General features: G+C 47.0%; 1 protein-coding gene across 1 annotated transcript in view; it reads right to left on the reverse strand.

The window, feature by feature from the left end:
• Window positions 1-21995, reverse strand: part of UNC119 (unc-119 lipid binding chaperone) — a 371726-nt gene that overhangs the window by 205326 nt on the left and 144405 nt on the right. The window contains exon 3 of the mRNA XM_069226171.1: window positions 7931-8033. Coding sequence (XP_069082272.1) covers window positions 7931-8033 — 103 coding nt within the window. The remainder of the gene's footprint in view (window positions 1-7930; window positions 8034-21995) is intronic.

Genomic DNA, 21995 nt, shown 5'->3' on the forward strand with positions numbered 1-21995 from the left:
ATCTTAGTACTCAAAGCCGGAAATACCAGTTAAAAATTTAAAAAATGCTTTGATTTACAATTGTGGCATGCATTGAATGTAAAACAAAAAAATAAATAAATAAGGATGAGATTATTGATAATCGCAAATGGGACCAACATATCTACTTTTTCACTTATTTAAGGGGATGATTGAAAGGAAGAAACTCCATTGAGCCAGACAGTCTTTATCCAATAAGACAATGTTGTTCCTGAGGACTATAAGACGGATCCCACCTGTCCAGTATACTCTGAAGATATTCAAAGCAGCTCCTGCTCGATATCGATCCAATGCTTCTGATCAGGTTATCCTGGCCAAAGTGCAGTCTTAAGCTAGGTTACCAGGACATATTTTTCTAACTTGAGATATAGCATTCCACCTTCATGAACTGGATTGTAAAACAACTAGACAAACACTGCTGGAGAATTAATGAACCATATGAAAGATAGCTTTTTGTACAGTATGGTTTTAAGGCCACCTTTGAAGAAGACTGTAGTTAAAGGTTTTGTTACGCAAAGAAGTCATGGCATACTATTTACCTTCACCATAGTCATTCTTATAAATCAGGACACCTCTAAATTGCCCCACGTAAATAAATATTTATATATAACTTCCAACAGACCCAGAATATTACTGCTGCATTTGCCTTTCTAATGTGCTTGGAGGTTTACACCCAAAATAGAACAGTGTCTTTAGCAGAGGCACATCCATTCTGGACTAGTGAGTATCAGATGTCCCTTCAAATACCCCTCCCCATATGTGTCGAATTCTGGTAGTTGATTTTTAAATCACATGTTTTTGTTTCTGTAGTTTGTCAGCAGGAGCTGGTATATATTAAGTTTGTTGAAAACATATACTATCAGTTTTTAAGGCAGTTTTATATCGGCCCAGAGGGGGTTGACCTTCTCAGGTGTCTACATTAATATTCAATTGTTGCTCTAAGAGCTCTATTTTAAGGACAAATATCAAGGGAGAGATATACATCCCGCTAGCCCTTCAAAGTTTAGTACATGGACAAACACAATTTGCATTACTATATTATTGGCTTAACAGGACCAGACTTTTTGCAAGGTATTTAGAATTATATGTAATATGCTTTCTATGCATCCAGTGAGAGAAGGTACATTAGAGAGCCTTCACAAGAAACTTGGTCAGCTACAGTAAGAACAAGACCAATATTATCACCATTTTATCTTCCTTTAAGCCAGCTGGCATTTTTTAGTGGGCACTGCAGCTTGTTTGCATCTCCTCCAAGGGCAAAGGGAAATCAACGTTTTCCTGAAAACTACTTTAGCTGAACAGTCCTTACAGGTTTCAGCAAAATAATGAGTCAGTGATTCCTTAACGTTAATTCTCAACATCAGGTGCCACAATGGCATATAATTTATTTTCCAAAGGTATCAGGGAAGATCATCTTGAGGAAAGACAGCCATAAATTGTGTAGTGGGCGTGGGAAAAGAATGTATCTGTGACGCTATCTGCACTGAATATGGAAAATGTTAATAATATATGCAAGGACGTTTCTTGTGTTTTCTGGAATAAAAGGTATAAACCCCATCACTAAGTTGATAGGGTGTTCATATATCTAACAGGATCATCTAAACCTCCCAGCAAGGATGAAGGAGGACTAGAATGATACCAATTTTGGGAATAACGATATAGGTCCAGATTTAACGTTACCTTAAGGTCTTGTATCTATGACTGAATCACTACTAGCAACGACCACAAGAAGTGGGAAAAGAGGACTATAAATCCACTGCCTATCTTTGTTCAAGCTGTAAACGGAAAACCGAGGGACTATTGCATTCCGAAATTTACCCTGAAAATCATGCGTACAGCCTCATGATACTTGTTTCTTACTAAAAGGGAACCCTGCTTTAGTCGGCATTGCAATGCCTTCTGTCTTTGTGCAGTGATAGGAAATAGGTGGGGTGCCACCTAGCTTTCAAAAGTACCTAGCTTCACATTTGAGGTGAAATCCACCACACAAACATCCTTACTGTGGAGCCATGTTTGAATTGCCTCTTGTTTATTCTTATCCTTTTAAACATCCAATTAACCAAATTAACAAGAAAACTCAAAGTGGATGTAGGAAAGTGCCACTGTTGGCATGGTTATCCCCACTTTTTGCCTAGTGTTGATGCCAACTTTGATTGAAAGTGTGCTTGGACCCTGCTAACCAGGTCCCAGCCCCAGTGTTCGTTCCCTAAAACTGTACCTTTTTTTCACAATTGGCACAGCCCTGGCACACAGTTAAGTCCCTTGTAAAAGGTACCCATGGTACCAAGGGACCTGTGGTCGGGGGGGTCTCTAAGAGCTGCAGCATGCATTATGCCACCCTAGGGGACCCTTCACTCAGCACATGCACACTCCCTTGCAGCTTGTGTGTGCTGGTGGGAAGAAAAAGATAAAGTCGACAAGGCACCCCACTCAGGGTGCCATGACCACAAACCACTGCCTTTGGCATAGGTAAGTCACCCCTCTAGCAGCCCTAAGGCAGGGTGCACTATACCACAGGCAAGGGCATAGCTGCATGAGCAATATGCCCCTACAGTGTTGAAGTCCATTTTTAAACATTATAAGTGCAGTGTAGCCATATTGAGTATATGGTCTGGGAGTTTTCCATTACAAACTCCACAGATCCATAATGGCTTCACTGAATACTGGGAAGTTTGGTGGCAAACGTCTGAGCACAATAAACTCACACTGATGCCAGTGTGGGATTTAATGAAAAATGCAAACAGACGCAATCTTAGAAATACCCCATGTGTGAAAGCCGAACTGCTAGTGTAGGACTGACCAATCTGTGCCAGCCTACCACTTTCATACAAGTTTCTGACCACATGGGGTAAGTGCCTATGTGCATTCTGTGGCCAGAAACAAAGCATGTCCTGGTTGGAGGTGCTTCAGACCTCCCCCTTACATGAACTGTAACACCTGGCGGTGAGCCTCAAAGGCTCAGGCCTCTGGTTACAGTGCCTCAGGGCACTCCAGCTAGTGGAGATGCCCGCCCCCACCAGACAAAGCCCCACTTCTGGAGGCAAGTCCAGAGGGAAAATTAGGGAAAACAGGGAGGAGTGACGACCCCAGCCAGGACCATCCCCCAAGGTGTCCAGAGCGGAGGTGACCCCTGTCCCTGCAGAATCCTCCATCTTGGTTTGGAGGACAGGGACCAATAGGGATAGGAATGTGCTCCCCTCCCTAAAGGGAGTGGACACAAGGAGGGTGTAGCTACCCTCAAGGACAGTATCCATTGGCTACTGCCCTCTGACCCCCAAATCTAGGATTTAAGGACCTCCCTGAACCCAGCACACCAGATTCCTGGTGACCTACTAGAAGAAGAAGAAGAAGAAGAAGGACTGCTAAGCTGAAACCCCCAACAGAGAAGAAGGAAGATGACAACTGCTTTGGCCCCAGCCCTACCGGCCTGTCATCTGCTTCAAAAAACCTGCAAAAAAACCAGCAACGTGTCCAGCTGGCCCAGCGACCTCTGCCAACTCCAGAGGACTGCCCTTCACCCAAAAGGACAAAGAAGTCCCAAGAACAGCAGCTCTGTCTGAAGAAACCTACAACCAAGGACTCCCACCTCACTCCAGATGTACGTGTCCTGACCTCTGTGCACCCAACGCCCACGGCCCATGTCCAGGGGATCCACCCAACAAGAGAAGGTCCCCAGGTGATTGCGAGCAAGTACCCACCCTGGGTCGACCTCTCCATCCCTTCACGACGACGCCTGTTGAGGGAATCCAGAGGACCACCCCTGACCGCGAATCCCCGGACGAAGATATCCGATGCCTAAGAACACACAGCACCCGCAGCCCCCACGCCTTGGAGAAACTGACCCCCGGTGCCTCAACGTTCAGCAGGCAGCCCTCCTCCCTGTCCAACCAGTGGTGTGCCCGAGACGCCCCCCCTGGACCTTGCTTGCAGCCTCTGAGAGAGCCCCGGGGTCTCCTCATAGACCAGCATTGGAAACCCGATGTCTTGTTTGCACGCTGCACCCGGCCACTCCTGTGCCGCTGAGGGTGTGTGTTTGGTGCCTATTGTAGCCCCTCCAGTGCTCTTCTAATCCCCCTGGTCTGCCCTCCGAGTTGCAGGTACTTACCTACTGGCCGACCTGATTCCGAGTACCCCCTGTCTCCATAGGAGCCCACGTTAAATTTGCTCAACTTTGACCACTGAAACCGGCTGGCCTGTGTTGCTGGTGGTGGGTGTTGGGGTTAACTTGAACCCCAACCAGGTGGACTACCTAAAACCCGTCACTGTCCTGCCTGCGCCATGGTTTCCGTGGCTTCCTTACCGGCACGAAAACCATGGCAATAGGCACTATCAGTGACAGGGAATCCGTTCCCTGTCACTGAAAGGGGTCCCCCCCCCTGTCTGCAGATATCCCTCACCCCTCCTTCCTCTCCAAGCCCCCTCCCCTACATTCACACCCCCTTCACATACACACCTATTCCCACATGCATCCACACATGCAAACATCCATTCACACACACTTTCATACATACACGCAGACACAACACAACATTCACGCACTCACACCTCCATACCTGCACACACACATTCAACACGAAACACACACCCGCATACACGCATGCACAATCATTCACACACACACCCACACAAACACCCCCTCCCCTGTCTGAGCACCCACTTACCTGTGTTCAGGGGGTCCTCCGGCAGGAGACAGGACGGGGCGCTGCTGGCAGCAGCGCCACCTTACCGCCATCCGTCGGCATGGCCACAGACGGATTTCTGCCATCTTTCTGGCAGAAATCCGGCTGTGGTCATATTAAGGCGAACGGCTGGTAGCCGCGGCGACGGTCTTTTGGTGGCCAACACAGGAATGATGGAGCAAATGTAGCCTCTCATATGATATGCACCAACAGTGTGAAAATGTAAACTCAAATAGGAAATGCAGTAACAGTGCCAAATGACACTGCACTTTCAAGAATTCCTGGAGCCTTACCCTCACGCTGTGCTGGGTCAGGGTGGCCACTCATTTTGAGTAGTTAGAGTGGATGAATCACTAATTGTAAATCATTTCTACCCAACCCTTTAAAACGAGGGTTGTGGAGGAGGGGCAGGAGGATGTTATGGACTGTGAGAGAACACCCATACACTTGACTGAGAACTTGCATCACAAGTATGTAACTTTTCCTTCTCTCTCATTGGATTCTCTCTTATATACAAAAATAAAACATAGTGGTTAGCTTAATACTCCGACTTGGAGGAATAATCTAAGGCATAGGTGGACTAAAGATAAAGGGCCCGGTTATGAGTTTGAAGGACGGGAACACCTGTTTGCCAAACTCCTGATGGGGTGGTTGCCACTGTACTAGCTACCTCCCCACTAGCCTGATTAAGACTTTCCAGCTGGACTGATCAGTGGACAACTTCAGCCCAAAGTCAGTGGAAAAGTGGCAGCAGCATTGTCCCTCAGCAGACAGTGCGCATTATGAGGGTGCTGGGCAGGGGGACCCCTGCAATGCCCATGCCATGGGGAGTGAAGGGGCTCCACCTGTTCTCCATCAGCCTTTTCATGGCGGTGAAACCACCATGAAATGGCTGGTGAAGAACCAGGTTGTAATCAGCAGGACGGCGCTGAGTTCAGTGCCGCCCTGGCTAATTACAACCTGCACCGCTATTAGCCCGTCGGGATCTCCGATCCTGAAGGAGACTGCAGTAGGTTGGAGGGGCTGCCTGCCAACCTCAAAATGTGGCAATCAGACCACCACAACCGTGGTGGTCCGACAGCCACTGCGAGTGTGGTGGTCCAAGGTCCGCCACACTTGTAATTAGGCCCTCAGTCTGTACAAAGAGACTGGGCAGGGAGGCCTGAGCCAGTAAGTTTTCTGTCCTGAGATGGAATCGATATAATATTGCTCAGTAACAAGAGAGTCAATTCCCTGGTCGCTGATGTGCACATTTTCAGAATAGGAACACTACTATTAAAACAGCAGTAGCTACTGTGCTTTAAGGACCATCAAGACCACCTCCTTTGAGGACAACAGTTAGAACATCGGCAACGGGGCACATCATGGCACCATGACACCACCTACCTTCAATAGGGACACCTTGATGGTATGGAAATTGCTGGAAGAGGTACCATGCAGGTGGTGATAGGTTCTTGGTTTGTTTTTGTCAATGTTGTTGGAAAAGTAGAGGTTCTCAACGGCAAACACATCAAAGGCAATGGTTTCAACGACAACCAGAACTCTTGAGAAGGGCAGGAGTGCCTGGAGTGATGGTGGTGATGCTTTAGGTTTTCTCTCACTAGCTCTACTTTATAATGTCCTTTTCACCAGAGGGACCTGGTGCAGAAGAGAAAGTCCTGCCTCTTTCTGATGTTTCTTCTTTTCCTCTTCTGCTCAAAGCTGTTGTAGTTTGTCCCTCATGAGTGTTTCTTATCTGTCTTGAAGAACCTTTTTGTAATTTTTTGACAATAGGGACCGACTTTGACATAACTAGAGGCATGAAGGCAGGTCACACAGAGGTCAATGGGAGGATCAGAAGCAGCATTCTTTCTCCCACAGTAGAGGCACTGAAGTGAAGTGAAAGCATAATGAAACGAAGAAAATCCCCCCAAAATATAGAAATCCAGGAAATGTCTTGAAGTTTTGAAAAGACATTGAGCAAAATTGGACAAAATGCATTCCTGAAGACAAATCCTTAGAATAAAGTGAGGCTGAAGACATCTGAAGAGTCCTGGGGTCCAGTTAGCCTGAGTCGTAGAAAGAACTGAGGCTGTGAAGCAAGCGGCCAGTACAGTAAAGTCTTGATAATGGATGCTCTTGGATTCCTTAGAGCTAGAGTGTATGCTGAGTGGAGCTGGTGCACCTGTGACCTGACAGCCACCTTTCATTTATTTATTTTACAGTTAGAACAGATTCTTCCACAGTATTTGAATATTTAGCACATTTCTACTACAAATGCTGCAATATGGTTTAGGTTTTATTTAAAATACTGTAGTGTTCACCAGAACTATGAAGTTAAAGCTAGCCTGACAAAGACTTATGAAGGTGCCACTGGACTGATATGTCCTGTATGCTATATAACAATTGTGCTGTCAATTAGGAGAGGAGTGGAATGAAGTACTCAATAAAGACGGAGACTTCTAAGAGCTTAGCTATAATTTGCTGTGCGTGGCATGGGGTGCGGACAGGGCCTGGCCTGTCCCAGTTGACACCCACCTAACTTTTTTTTTTTTTAGATTGTTTTCCAACCATTCTTATAATGGCAGGAACAACATTTCTCTTTGTGTTGCGGCCGGTCAAATAGAGCACAAGCTCCCTCAAGACTTGCGAGAGGTGGCTGATGGGGAAAAAAAGCCCCTTCAGCCAATCAGATAGTTATTATTATTTGAAGGTGCCTGTCCGTGAGAGTCCCACTTACCGAATCGTCTGGATATCTATAAATATTTAATCTTAATTGCACAAAAACCTACTGAATGGATTGACACAAAATGACAACAAGGAGATTTTATGGGTAAACATTTAGCTTTCTGTCAATTTTAGTTTCATTCCGTTTAGCCGTTTTGGCTGTAAGCACTGTGCAAAAATCCCTATGGAAGTTACATTGGGACACCCCCTTTTTCTGTTGCCCTGCCTGAAGGATCACCCAGAATCTTTCCATGAAGGAGCTGTGGTGGATTAACTTTTTCTGGGAAAGTTTCAGAAGGATACATCAAACTGCACCAAAGTTGTCAGCAAAAAAAAAATCCATTGTGTGTGTGTTTGTATATGTGTGCCTGTGTCTAACTGTCTCGGGGGGCCCTGAACGTAAGTGGGACTATTCGATGCTTATGACTATCAGAGAGAATCCCGCGATGCTGAATCGTGCATTACGTTCCCAAGAAGGCACAATTCTGCTCAGCTCAACAGTTCCGAATACACTGCCATTTACTTACGTGGCTCCGACTTGGCGCAGTCGGAGGAATGCCGGGGTAAACTGATAGCGAACAAACCGCCCGGCGTTAGGGTCGACATCCTTCTTATCTCCGAGTTCACGTTCTGAAATGACACAAGCAAACAAATGACAAAATACTAACCTCCAACTCCGTGTAGGCTGTAACTGTTCAAGTGTAGCGCCATACACAAAGCTTCCTAAAATGTACTAAACAATGTGTATATTTTAAGGTTCCCCTATAGTCCATCTGCATATTCATTCAGATATCAAGTTCACACAGGCCCTATTTCATGGAGGAACCAGAAGGGGAAGTCATGCATACAAACATGTAATGCAACAACACACTTCGGTGGCTCAGACTGAAATCAACTTTAATTAACATTAAAAAGGTAGAAAAAATGGCCTAATGGAAATCATACTTCTTTGGTCAGTTCGTGATTCATGCAAATAAAAACTCCACATCCTCCGATCAGGGCATATGTTCAATCTCCCTTGTTTGTGTCTCGGGTTGCTGAACTCTTAGCACTCCCTCCATTACTAGGCACTAAACACATTGTATTACTTAAAAAAAAAAAAAAAAAAAAAAAAAAAATCTAAGAAACCCCGCACAATCTCTCTGCAGCACACTTGGATAGTTTACATGAGCCGTTTGTATTTAGCAGCATGATCAACTAGATAGACTCTGTATGTGGCCAGATTGAGGACAATCCTATTATTTATCAGAACATTATAGTGAGATTATCACAAACTATGTATATATCGAATTATAGATCAGTAGCAGTGAATAACGGGGATGTTTTTCACCAAGGGGGTTTCAGTGACAAGAAACAGACTTGAGAGCCATATATAAAAAACAGGTTAATTTGTGGATACCATAATGGCATGCTGAACTTTCTCTACAACATGAGTAATGCAACATACAAAACCAGTTGGGCACAGGTATAAAGTGTGATAACTATCTTACGTCTATAAAGCATAGCGAGTTGAATATCACACTAAATTGCTTATGCCTTTTTTCCCCCCCCTTCAAATCCCATCAACACTTGTTTGGATTTTTTTTAATTGACTCGGGTAAATGTGAGCAATACAAAGCAATATACTACCCTTAATTGTTTTAGACGATGCAAAAGTATTTATCCAAAGGCTTCCTAAGGAAATACATTTGTACAATAACTCACTGCAGTATGGTCTCAAGTACCAGCAGTGTCACTGCAGAGATTAGTGGGAAAACATTTTACTGCAAAAAATAAGGCACTTGAATTCAGGGAGAAAATACATGCTGCTTTGGTTGCCCTGGCCCAGAATCCGAAGAATATACATCAATTTAGGCACATCTAAAACCTTCAGATAATTAGATGTTTTTTGCAGTATTATTAGCAATTACATACTTGTGAGACAAGTTTAAAGTGAAAGTCCCAAGGCATACTAAGCACTACGCCAGACCAGCAACTGACCTTCTGCATCCTCCATCAATGAGGAAAGTATATGCTGCAATATAGTGCCCCCACTTTATATATCAAGACTTTTGTCCTACTAACAAGATCTTCACAACTTACACCTCCTATTTAGCGGGAGTGTATTTTGGCATATGCAAATGATGTATTAATTAGTAACTCACACCCTGGTAATTAAATTCCAGCCATTTGTTGGCAAATTCTGATAAATGGCAGGATAAACCACTCTAACGGCTCCAAGGCCTCTGAAACTTTAGAAACTAGCCAAAGGAATTCCAAATTATGTCAACCCTCAAATTACAATGTTACCTGGATATTATTTTGAAACGTATAAACTGAATTGTGCTACATCATTAAAATATTTTTTCACAGTACGCAAGAGCTAGGGGCATCAACTGCTTTCTTTCAGAGCTAAAAATGTTAAAATTACTATATGAACAAGTTACTTACCTTTGATAATGCATTACCTGGTAGAGACTATCTAGCTGCAGATTCCTTACTTTTGAATTCCCTGGTCAACTTCAAATCTGGAATTTTTTGGTGAGCAATACCCTGCATGCGCCGTCGGATTGCGTAGTTTGGATCCACGTGCATCGTTCGGCTCCAAGTGGGTTCGTCAGCATCGCTAGAGCAGTCTGTGACGTCACGGTCACACATAAAGGCACCACCCCAGAACGTTTGTCAGTTCCTTTATCCACAAAACTTCCCGCCAGAAGCGCAGAGTCATGGTTAGAACCAACATTTTGTCTGGGCAAAACTAGGACCCTGAAAGGGATAAACCCTACTAGACATATCTGCTGAGTGGGGAGGAATGGGTGGGTGTAAGGAATCTACAGCTGGATAGAGTCTCTACGAGATAATGCGTTACTGAAGCTAAGTAACTAGTTCATCTCAAAGAGACTTCTAGCTGCAGATTCCTTAACTTTGAATAGATACCCAACCATAACCTCCTGGCAGTGGGTTGCGGATACCTCTACTTACACTAAAAAGTCCTGTAGGACTGAATGGGCAAAGTGTCCATCTCTCCGTACCAGATTGTCCACGCAGTAATGTTTTGCAAACTTTTTCAAAGTTGCTCATGTTACTGCCTGACAAATCTCCAGCACTGGAACGCCTAGAGCTAACGCAGTGGTAGCTGCTTTGCCCCTGGCAGAATGAGCCCTCAAGCCCTCAGGAGGCTGCTTCCTGGCCAATGCGTAGCAGATATTATGCAGAGAACAACCCAGTGCGAAATGGTTCACTTCTGCCCTGCCCAACCCTACTTTGCTCCAAAGTACCCCACAAAGAGTTGGTTATCCACCCCGAACTCTTTTGTGAGCTCAAGGTAGAACGACAATGTTCTTTTTTGTGTCCAGTTGGTGGAGTCGCTCCTCTTCCTCAGAGGGATGCGGAGGAGCAAAGAATGTGGCCAGGGTGATAATTCTGACCCAAATGAAACTGGGTCACCACCTTGGGAAGGAAAGAGGTATGAGTTCTAAGTACCACTGTTGTATAGCTATTTTAGCCATATTTTATACACATTATTTTAGCTAACTAGGCCTGCAGCGGTGCACTTTCACCTACATACATTTGTGTCAGTAGTTTTGTTTTTTCTAGCAGAAAGCCACTTTCACGATGCTGTTTTATTATTATCACACTGTCCTTTAGCCTAGGAAAACAGTTCTCTCTTAGCAGACACTTTGGCCCTCATTACAACAATGGCGGGCGGCGGTATATGCCGGGCGGCCACTAATGCGGCCGCACTCCCGCAGAGGCCATTTGGAGATCCCCGCTGGGCCGGCGGGCGGAAACCTGGTTTCCGCCCGCCAGCCCAGCGGGGATCTCGGGCGCAACACGGGAGCCGGCTCCAAATGGAGCCGGTGGTGTTGTGGCGGTGCGATGGGTGCAGTTGCACCCGTCGTGCTTTTCACTGTCTGCTGTGCAGACAGTGAAAAGCTCCATGGGGCCGTGGCAGGGGGCCCCGCGACTCCCCTTTCCACCAGCCTTTTCATGGCGGTTCATACCACCATGAAAAGGCTGGCGGGAGGGGGACTCATAATCCCTAGGGGATTACAACTGCCAGGACAAAAGTGGCAGGAAACAGCCGGTCCCGGCGGTGCGACCGCGGCGCTTCCGCCGTGGTCGTAATGCCAGAGTTTGTACCGCCAGCCTGTTGGCGGTACAAACTCCAAAACAGCCCTGGCGGTCTTTGACCGGCAGGGTTGTAATGAGGGCCTTTGTACTTTCTGCAAGACTACAGTCAGATAGGATTGCCAACAAACGTGGTATGCTGTGTCTCCAACATTCACAGAACAACATGTATTCATAGGTGGGGACTATTTCTTAGAATGTCAGCGGTTTTATCATTAAAACACCCCATTGCCCCAAACACATTAGAGGGAGATTCCTGCCAGATGACCACGACTGTATGCCGACTGCTTCACTACAGCTGCTTGCTTCCTGATCCACATGGGGATGGTGTCTCTCTAGACTACAGGCTTCTTCTCCAGGTATCAGGGTTGATGTTCTCCCAGGGGGGAAACCTGAAAGGCAGATTAGATTTAGTATCCGGTCCTCGTACATTCCATAGGCCGGAGAACTATAGATCTCTCCTATTGTGCCACTATGGTAATACTGTTTTCATGTTTTACCCTTTTAGTCACATGCTTGCATTGTGTTTTATCATCCTAGTTATTGCTATACATGCCTTTTTATCTAAAACAGTTTTTTCAATAAGTACTTATTGAATTATAATCTGCCTCTGTTGTCTTTGCCTGTGTGAGACTGCTTGGTAACTGAGAGAAAGGGATGAGATCTGATTACCACGATTCCCTGAGGAGTCTATCTTGCCATGTGCCAGGTTTCCACAATCATCTCGGCCAAAGACGAGGTGCTGCTAGTTAACCGAAAACCCCAAATTAGGTCAACAGGTGTCACCTGATATGGAATTGTGCTCAGTACCCACAATCCATGTGTTCCTACCGCCCAAATCCTGTAGCCTCATTAGCATAATGAGAACCTATGCAACACCACTTTTCTGGATAGATAGTGAGATAGGTCGCTTTGATGACAGGGCTTGCATTTCACTCACCCTCCTGCAGATGTTATCGCCAGTAAGAAGGCTGTCTTGGTGGTGGGCAGCTAGAGGGGATAGTTGTGCAAAGGCTCAAAGGGAGCGCATATCAGAAATGTGAGGACCAGATTTAAGTCCCTCTGGGGCATAAGAAAGGGCGTGGGGGGACATATGTACAAGCAATTTGAGGAATCTATGTACAATGGGGAGTTTAAACAGAGAAGGCTGATCACGCAGCCGAAGAAATGCAGATAAAGCAGAAAGATAGCCCTTGAGAGTCCTCAAAGCAAAACCCTGCTGGGCAAGAGAAAGTATGAAGACAAGGATATCAGAAAGAGAAGCAAAAAAAGGATCAATAGACCTTTCTGTACAATAATATACAAAGCGTTTCTAATGGCAGGCGAATGCACTTTTAGTGGAGGGACGTCTGGCTTCCCAAATAACCTTACAGACTTCGGGAGGAAGGTCAAATGCCATCAACTGCCGCCACTCAATATCCACGCATGAAGGCGCAGAGTGGACAGGTTCGGGTGGAGAACCCTCCCCTGCTGCTGCGACAGAAGATCCTCCGGAAGGGGCAGCCTGATCGGAGGACTGATGGTAATTTTTTTGAGAAGCTCGGGATACCAGACTCTTCGTGCCCATTCCGAAGCCACTAAGATGACTTGGGCCTGGTCGTTCTTGATCTTCTTGAGAACTCTGGGCAGGAGTGGTATGGGCGGAAAAGCGTACAGGAGGCCTGAACTCCACTTGCGAGGAAAAGCAACACCGAGTGATTGCCGCCTTGGAAATGCCAACGCGCAATACTGCGGACACTGCGCGTTCTCTGCGGAGACGAAGCAATCTAACCAAGACTCTCCCCACTGCTGAAAGAGTCCTTGCGCCACCTCTGGATGGAGATACCATTTGTGATCCGCTAGGCATCAAAGGCTGAGTTAGTCCGCCCTGGTGTTCAGAGAACCTGCCAGGTGTTGAACCACCAGGGTCATGCCCTGCTGTTCCAGCCAGGTCCAGAGACGCAGAGCCTCTTGAGAAACGCTCCACGACCCCACACCGCCCTGCTTGTTGCAATACGACATCCCTGTAGTGTTGTTCGTGAACACCTGCACTAACTTCCCTTTCAATGCCAGTTGGATCACCTGAAGCTCCAGCAAGTTTATATAGAGTCTGATTCTACTGTAGACCAGAGGATTCTGATCTCCACCTCTCACAGATGGCTGCCCCATCCCAAAAGTGACACATCTGTCACTACTGTGAGATCTGGCTGGGGAAGGGAGAGGAGTCTACCTCTGACCCAATCACAGTTTATTAACCACCACTGCAGGTTTTGCAGTTCCCTCTGAGAACTGAACCGTGTTGGTAAGATTTCCCGGATGCTGTGCCCACTAAAACTTCAGGTCCCTTTGCAGATCCCTCATTTGCCATCTGGCATGTTTGACTAACAGGATGCTGGAAGCCATGAGTCCCAACAGCCTCAGAGTTTGTCTCCCCAAAATCCAGGCTAGAGACCAAAACATTAGTATCATAACCTTAATACCCTGGACTCGCTGTTCGGGAGGATAAACCTGAAACTGCACTGTGTCCAGAACAGCCCTGATGAAAGGGAGCTTCTGAGAGGGAGTCAGGTGGGACTTCGGCACGTTTATAGTGAACCCCAGCAAATGCAGGAGGTCCGCCGTAGTCTGAACGTGGGTGACAAGAGCCTGCGGCGTAGGAGCCTACAACAGCCAGTCGTCAAGGCAGGGGAAGACTGAAATCCCCAACCTGAGCAGATGAGCTGCTACCACCACCATCACCTTAGTCAACACCCGAGGGGCACAGTAAACTGAAACCACCTTGAACCGCAAGTAACACCTGTGGGCGGGCAGGATGGGAATGTGAAAATATGCATCCTGCAAGTCCAATGCTACCATCCAGTCTCCTTGGTCTAAGGCAGACAAGACCTGAGCAACAGTGAGCATCTTGAATTTCTCCTTTTTGAGGAAGAGATTGACGTCCCTTAAGTCCAAATTTTGGCGAAGACCCTTGTTCTTTTTTTTTTAATCAGAAAGTAGCAGGAATAACAACCACTGCCTACTTCTGACATCTGGACCCTTTCTATTGCTCCTTTGGCCAAGGACGTAACTTCCTTGTGGAGCAAGATTAAATGAACCTCCATCAGCCGTTCTTTCAATTGAGGAATAGAGGGAGGGAAAGACTGGAATGGGAGGGAATAGAACATCTGTATAATCTGCATGATCCATTTCTCCAATGTTCTGGACCTTCAGAGACGGAGATGAAATCGAATCCTCCCTCCAAATGAACAAGCATGGTCTTACACAACCATACCAGGAGGGCTTGGGCATTGCAGAAAAGGGGGGCTGGGTGGTGGCCGACCTCTGGCTGGACCCTCTGGGTCTGAAGGTACCACAACCTCGTTCTCACACTGGATGGAGAATGGTGGCTGACCTGGGGGTGACGTGGTACCCTGCCCATCACAAAGCCTCAAAAGGTAGACTGTGGCGAGTGGGAGCAGAGAGGCCCAAGGATCTGGCCGTAGCTCGAGAGTCCTTGAACCGCTCAAGTGCTGAGTCTGCCTTTTCTCCAAAAAGGCATAAGCCATCGAAGGGCATGTTCATCAGATTTGCATGGACATCCCCCGAAAAGGCGACATCATGCCACTGACGATTAAATCGCCCTTCCCAGTGAGTTGGTCATGTCCAAACCAAACCGAAGTGTAAACTTGGCTGCATCTCTCCCATCCTTGACAGCCTGAGTGAGTGTCCTGTATGCCCTACGGGACCTGGGGCAGCACCTGTGCCACCGTATCCCATAAAGTATATGAAAAACGGCCCAACAGGCATGATGTGTTTACGGATCTCAATGCCTGGCTGGAGGAAGAAAACTTCTTCCCAAGTTGGTCCAGCCTCTTGGATCCCCTATCCGAGGGAGCGGAAAGGAAGGCACCATGTGATGTTTAGGCTTGGACCACCATCTCTCCGGGGTGGGGTGTTGGAACTAGGGTCTGTTGGAGCTGGTCAATGGCAATGGCCAATTGTCCTATTTACAGGAGCCCCTGTGCTGGGTTTGGACTACATCCCCAGCAGGACATCAGTAAGGATCTCATTAAAGGGTAACATCGACTCCAATGTAGCAACCTCCGGCTGAAGCACCTCTGTCAGGATGTTAGTCCTGACCGGCTCTGTAGTAAAGTCCAGGTCCAAGACCTCAGCTGCCCTACGCACCACCATGGCATGTGAAGCTTCCTCCTCCGTTGCCACAGAAGGTGGTGAGAGTATACCAGCATCTGGAGAAGTATCCAGTCTACTAGCTTCCCCTAGATCCTCATACCAGTCCTGCTCCTCTTATCCATACTCTAATGGGTCCTCAGACCACTTCCATTCCTCACCTGTGCATGGCTGTTCGAAAAAAGCCTCAGGCAGTGATCTGGGCAAGTCGGAACTGGCGTCCTACGATGACGCTGCAGCTCTGGATCATCTGGAATGAGGATGGAGCTCACACCACTATTGGATGGCATCGTGGGGGGGGTGACCTCGAGTGTGAAGAAGAGGACTTGGGGCTCCTCGAGCGGTCCCGCAACTTCCTCCTCCAGCGGGACCGTGAACTCCTAGGAGTCGCGCCAACCGAAGTCGACTGCCGGGCCACCATGAGCTTCAGAGACTGCTCTCCCAAAGCCTTCGAGCCATGGCCCAGCAGTCGGAGCACGATTTCACGTGAGGTCTCTGTCGAAGCACCAGAGACATACCTGGTAGGGGTCCATCACCGAAATGGCAGGCTTAAACCCAGTCTTCCTCGATGGCATCCATGCACAGCCACAAAAAATCTTCGACAAAATGTACAAAATCTCATCATCATTGGAGAGTACATCTAAGCATATACATTACTCCTAGATTTGTGTCACCTATTGTCTTTTTGACTCTTCATCCTACTCAGGGTGTATTCTGTGTGCAACCATTTTTTGCTTATAAACAAATGTTTTTCTCATACCTGTATAGATATCACACAAGTCCCATGACATGCTTGTTCCCATGAAGCCTTGTCCTTATTTGGGGATGGTAAGCAGTGTTGCTTTAGCTGTTTTGGTTTTTATCTACACTGAGCATGGCAACACTTTGATCACTGAGCAGTGGCAGGGCATCCATTCCAAAACCCTTGTTTGCCTCTAAGAGAACAACCAATGTAAAGGATCTGGTTGTCCACACTCATCCCACTACGACCTACACAGCACCCAAACAGACCACACTTTGGAATTTCACTCCCATATCAGGGCATTATCCATGCAGAAATTGTAACGTGTGTTCACTTACTAAACGAGTGGACATTTTCGATCTAGAGCCTATTGGTACATGGCACCTTCTGAAACATACTAATTGTAACACCCGTAATTGTATTTATATGATCACTTGCCCTTGTGACCTAAGGTATACAGGAATGACCACAAATCCGGTCAAGGTTAGGATTAAAGAGCACCGCAGTAACATCAGATGCGGTCGCTCTACTACCAAATTGAGCATCCACTATCTTGATGCTAAACACATCACTGAGGATATGTGGTGGGTAGTCTTGGACTCCCCCAAACATTTACCAAATGGATCCAAGTTCCTTTTGCAAAGAGAGCAACGTTGGGTGTTTAAACTGGGTACACACATTTGTGGGGTGAATGATGATATTCCCTGGATGAGCTTCCATACTATGACTTAAAGGGGGGGTGACGCTACCCCGTCCCAGCTAATTCGTACTTATTAACACCATATACGCCAAAGGCATTTTTACCGTTGGTAATTACTTTTGGCGAGTTGCCACCTGTTTGCAGTAGTACACTTCTTAGATTTGATAACCTGGTCCTTCCCTCAATGAGTTTTAGTATATGGGACCTTTTGGATTCATAGCTCCATCACATTTCTAGCAGTGTCTTTCTAATATCCATATTACTCTTTTGGAGTTTTTTTGAATATGGGACTCTTTAGATTTGCAATTATATCACATTTTCAGCAGTGTCTTCCTATATCCACGTTACACGTGTTGGGGTGTTACTGTACTTCTTGCCTCGATTTTGTGAGGGGAAGTGCCTCTTTTGGCTTGCTTTTGTGTTTAAAGTCCTGCAATTGTCTGCATTCTCTATGTTCAACATGTAATTGGCTTCCACCATTTGCAGACCCTCCCATGTCCGAGAGAGTCCTGTTTCTATTTTTAGCTCGATTGGTGTCTTTCCTTGATTCCCGGACTTGTCCGTCCTCCATTTTCAAGGATGAGTGACATCCTCTTCCCCCGGCCACCCAATCAGCAATTAATGGCGCTGATTGATGCACCGGCTGCAGTCCATTCTACTTTACACAAAAGACACGTTCCCTCTGCATTATCTGGGAACGCAGCCACGGGGTAGGTCTCTGAGCTGAGTCTGATGACCGCTCGTTTTGAGCATTTTATTTTTACTTTGCTGTATGGTATGATCCTACTTTACGTTAGTTGTATTTGGAACATCGTGCTCTGGCCTGAGTCTTAGCCCACCGGTAGGACGCGTACTGTTTGTTAAATTCAGGGTCCTGCCCAGTGTTTATTCTTTCTTCTACACAGAGACTGGCTGGCCATTATGCAAATATGACTGCTTGTCCTGAGCGTTTGGTGTCTGCTTGTTGTTTGACACTATCTAGCTTGACACTTACTGTGGGATACACTACGTGCACTGGCCTGAGATTAGGTACATAGGCAGGAGACCACACTCTCTGGCCTGAGATTGAGTACACAAGCAGGACACTAACTGTTTTGTAATTAAGGAGTCTGGCCAATAGTTCACATTCTCCTCGTCCTCTTAACCATTTTTTAAGACTCTCCACAGACATTCTATAGATGGATAGATGAATGGAGGGTTATGTATCTTATTGGGCGTTGCCTCATCATTGGAGAGTACATCTAAGCATATACGTTACTCCTAGATTTGTGTCACATATTGTCATTGTGACTCTTCATCCTACTCAGGATGTTTACTGTGTGTAACCATTTTTTGCTTATAAACAAATGTTTTTCCTGTACCTGTATAGATATCACACCAGTCCCATGGCATGCTCTTTCCCATGAAGCCGTGTCCTTATTTGGGGATGGTAAGCAGTGTTGCTTTCGCTGTTTTGGTTCTTTCTACACTGAGCATGGCAATACTTTGATCACTGAGTGCCACGTCACCTTAAAGATTAATGGTCAGATGTAGCAAAGTTTTTGGTCGCAAATGGCCCGAATCGTTATTTGCGACCTTGCAAAATCCGAAATGGGATGCAAAAATCCCATTTCCGAAATGCAAATAGCGATGCGACACAGCACCGACTCGTAAAAATAGCGACCTGATTTTGCGACACGCAAATAGGAAGTCGCAAATTGCGAGTCGCAAACCATATGCAAAAGCCAGTCGCAAACTGCAAATAGTCGCAAAAAGCCCTTTTTGCAAATCCAGATTACCACTGATTCAGAGTAGGTGGTAACCAGAACCTAAGTATAAAAGGAGACCCAGAAGGCATCTGGGTGACTCAAAATGGCTGAACTGTACGTGATAGCATGGAGGAGAGTCCAGGCCGCCCAGCAGAGGAGGAGGAGGCAGAGACAGGAGAGGATATACCGAACCAGGCAGACACTATTTCAACAAACGGAGGAGGAGATATATGACAAATATAGACTAAGCAGTGCTGTAATCTTAGAATTAATTGAACTACTGAATCCTCAGCTTGAATGACAGAATGCGCGGCAGCGCCATTCCTACACATGTGCAAGTGCTCTGCTCACTGCACCTCTTGGTCTCGGGTAGCTATCAGGGAGTGATTGCTGTGGCAGGTGGGGTATCCCAAAGTTCACTCTCACGATTCTTCAGATGTTTCCTAGATGCCATACTCACACATGTCCAGATATATATATATATACCTACCCAGGAATGAGGCAGAAATTAACAGCACAAAGTTGGAGTTCTACAGAATTGCCAACTTCCCCCATGTAATAGGGTGTGTGGACCGGACACATATACAAATTTGCCCTCCTGCAAATCTGGAATATGTGTTCCGCAATAGGAAATTTACCCACTCACTAAACATCCAGGTGGTATGTGACGCCCATAATGTCATTGTAGGAAAGTACCATCTTGCCTGGCATGTTGTAGGAAGTTGGCTCTGTATGCACTATTTCAAAGTAAGGAATAGTATGCACAGAGTCCAAGGGTTCCCCTTAGAGGTAAGATAGTGGCAAAAAGAGATAATACTAATGCTCTATTTTGTGGTAGTGTGGTCGAGCAGTAGGCTTATCAAAGGAGTAATGTTAAGCATTTGTTGTACACACACAGGCAATAAATGAGGAACACACACTCAGAGACAATTCCAGGCCAATAGGTTTTTGAATAGAAAAATATATTTTCTTAGTTTATTTTAAGAACCACAGGTTCAGATTTTACATGTAATACTTTGAATGAAAGGTATTTCAGGGAAGTACTTTAGGAACTTTGAATAATCACAATAGCATATATACTTTTCAAATAAAACACATATAGCTATTTTAAAACTAGACAGTGCAATTTTCACAGTTCCTAGGGGAGGTAAGTAATTGTTAGTTCTTGCAGGTAAGTAAACCACCTACGGGGTTCAAGTTTGGGTCCAAGGTAGCCCACCGTTGGGGGTTCAGAGCAACCCCAAAGTTACCACACCAGCAGCTCAGGGCCGGTCAGGTGCAGAGTTCAAAGTGGTGCCCAAAATGCATAGGCTTCAATGGAGAAGGGGGTGCCCCGGTTCCAGTCTGCCAGCAGGTAAGTACCCGCGTCTTCGGAGGGCAGACCAGGGGGGTTTTGTAGGGCACCGGGGGGGAACACAAGTTAGCACAGAAAGTATACCCTCAGCAGCACGGGGGCGGCCGGGTGCAGTGTGCAAACACACGTCGGGTTTTCAATTGGAATCAATGGGAGACCATGGGGTCTCTTCAGCGATGCAGGCAGGCAGGGGGGGGGCTCCTTGGGGTAGCCACCACCTGGGCAAGGGAGAGGGCCTCCTGGGGGTCACTCCTGCACTGGAGTTCCGATCTTTCAGGTCCTGGGGGCTGCGGGTGCAGAGTCTTTTCCAGGCGTCGGGATCTGGGAGTCAGGCAGTCGGGGTCAGGGGGAGCCTCGGGATTCCCTCTGCAGGTGTCGCTGTGGGGGCTCAGGGGGGGGCAACTCTGGCTACTCACGGTCTCGTAGTCGCCGGGGAGTCCTCCCTGAAGTGTTTGTTTTCCACAAGTCGAGCCGGGGGCATCGGGTGCAGAGTTGCAAGTATCACGCTTCTGGCGGGAAACGCAGTTGTCTTGAAGTTGCTTCTTTGGAAACAAAGTTGCAGTCTTTGGTGAACAGGGCCGCTGTTCTCGGGAGTTTCTTGGTCCTTCTAGAGCAGGGCAGTCCTCTGAGGATTCAGAGGTCGCTGGTCCTGGGGAAAGCGTCGCTGGAGCAGTTTCTTCAGAAGGGGGGGGAGACAGGCCGGTAGAGCTGGGGAAAAAGCAGTTGGTGTCTCCGTCTTCTCTGCAGGGTTTTTCAGCTCAGCAGTCCTCTTCTTCTTAGGTTGCAGGAATCGGAGTTCCTAGGTTCAGGGGAGCCCCTAAATACAGAATTTAGGGGTGTGTTTAGGTCAGGGAGGGCAGTAGCCAATGGCTACTAGCCCTGAGGGTGGCTACACCCTCTTTGTGCCTCCTCCCAAGGGGAGGGAGTCACATTCCTATCCCTATTGGGGGGGATCCTCCATCTGCAATATGGAGGATTCCTAAAAGTCAGAGTCACTTCAGCTCAGGTTGCCTTAGGGGCTGTCCTGACTGGCCAGTGACTCCTCCTTGTTTTTCTCATTATCTCCTCCGGCCTTGCCGCCAAAAGTGGGGCCGTGGCCGGAGGGGGCGGGTGCCTGTGGTGCTGTAACAAAGGGGGTGAGCCTTTGAGGCTCACCGCCAGGTGTTACAGTCCTGCAAGGGGGAGGTGATAAGCATCTCCACCCAGTACAGGCTTTGTTACTAGCCACAGAGTGACAAAGGCACTCTCCCCATGTGGCCAGCAACATGTCTCGAGTGTGGCAGGCTGCTAAAACCAGTCAGCCTACACGGGTAGTTGGTTAAGGTTTCAGGGGGCACCTCTAAGGTGCCCTCTGGGGTGTATGTTACAATAAAATGTACACTGGGATCAGTGTGCATTTATTGTGCTGAGAAGTTTGATACCAAACTTCCCAGTTTTCAGTGTAGCCATTATGGTGCTGTGGAGTTCGTGTTTGACAGACTCCCAGACCATATACTCTTATGGCTACCCTGCACTTACAATGTCTAAGGTTTGGCTTAGACACTGTAGGGGCACAGTGCTCATGCACTGGTGCCCTCACCTATGGTATAGTGCACCCTGCCTTAGGGCTGTAAGGCCTGCTAGAGGGGTGACTTATCTATAATGCATAGGCAGTGTGAGGTTGGCATGGCACCCTGAGGGAAGTGCCAAGTCGACTTACTCGTTTTGTCCTCCCCAACACACACAAGCTGGCAAGCAGTGTGTTTGTGCTGAGTGAGGGGTCCCCAGGGTGGAATAAGATATGCTGCAG

Source organism: Pleurodeles waltl, chromosome 3_1 (assembly GCF_031143425.1).
Source record: "Pleurodeles waltl isolate 20211129_DDA chromosome 3_1, aPleWal1.hap1.20221129, whole genome shotgun sequence".
In the NCBI taxonomy this organism is placed as follows: domain Eukaryota; kingdom Metazoa; phylum Chordata; class Amphibia; order Caudata; family Salamandridae; genus Pleurodeles; species Pleurodeles waltl.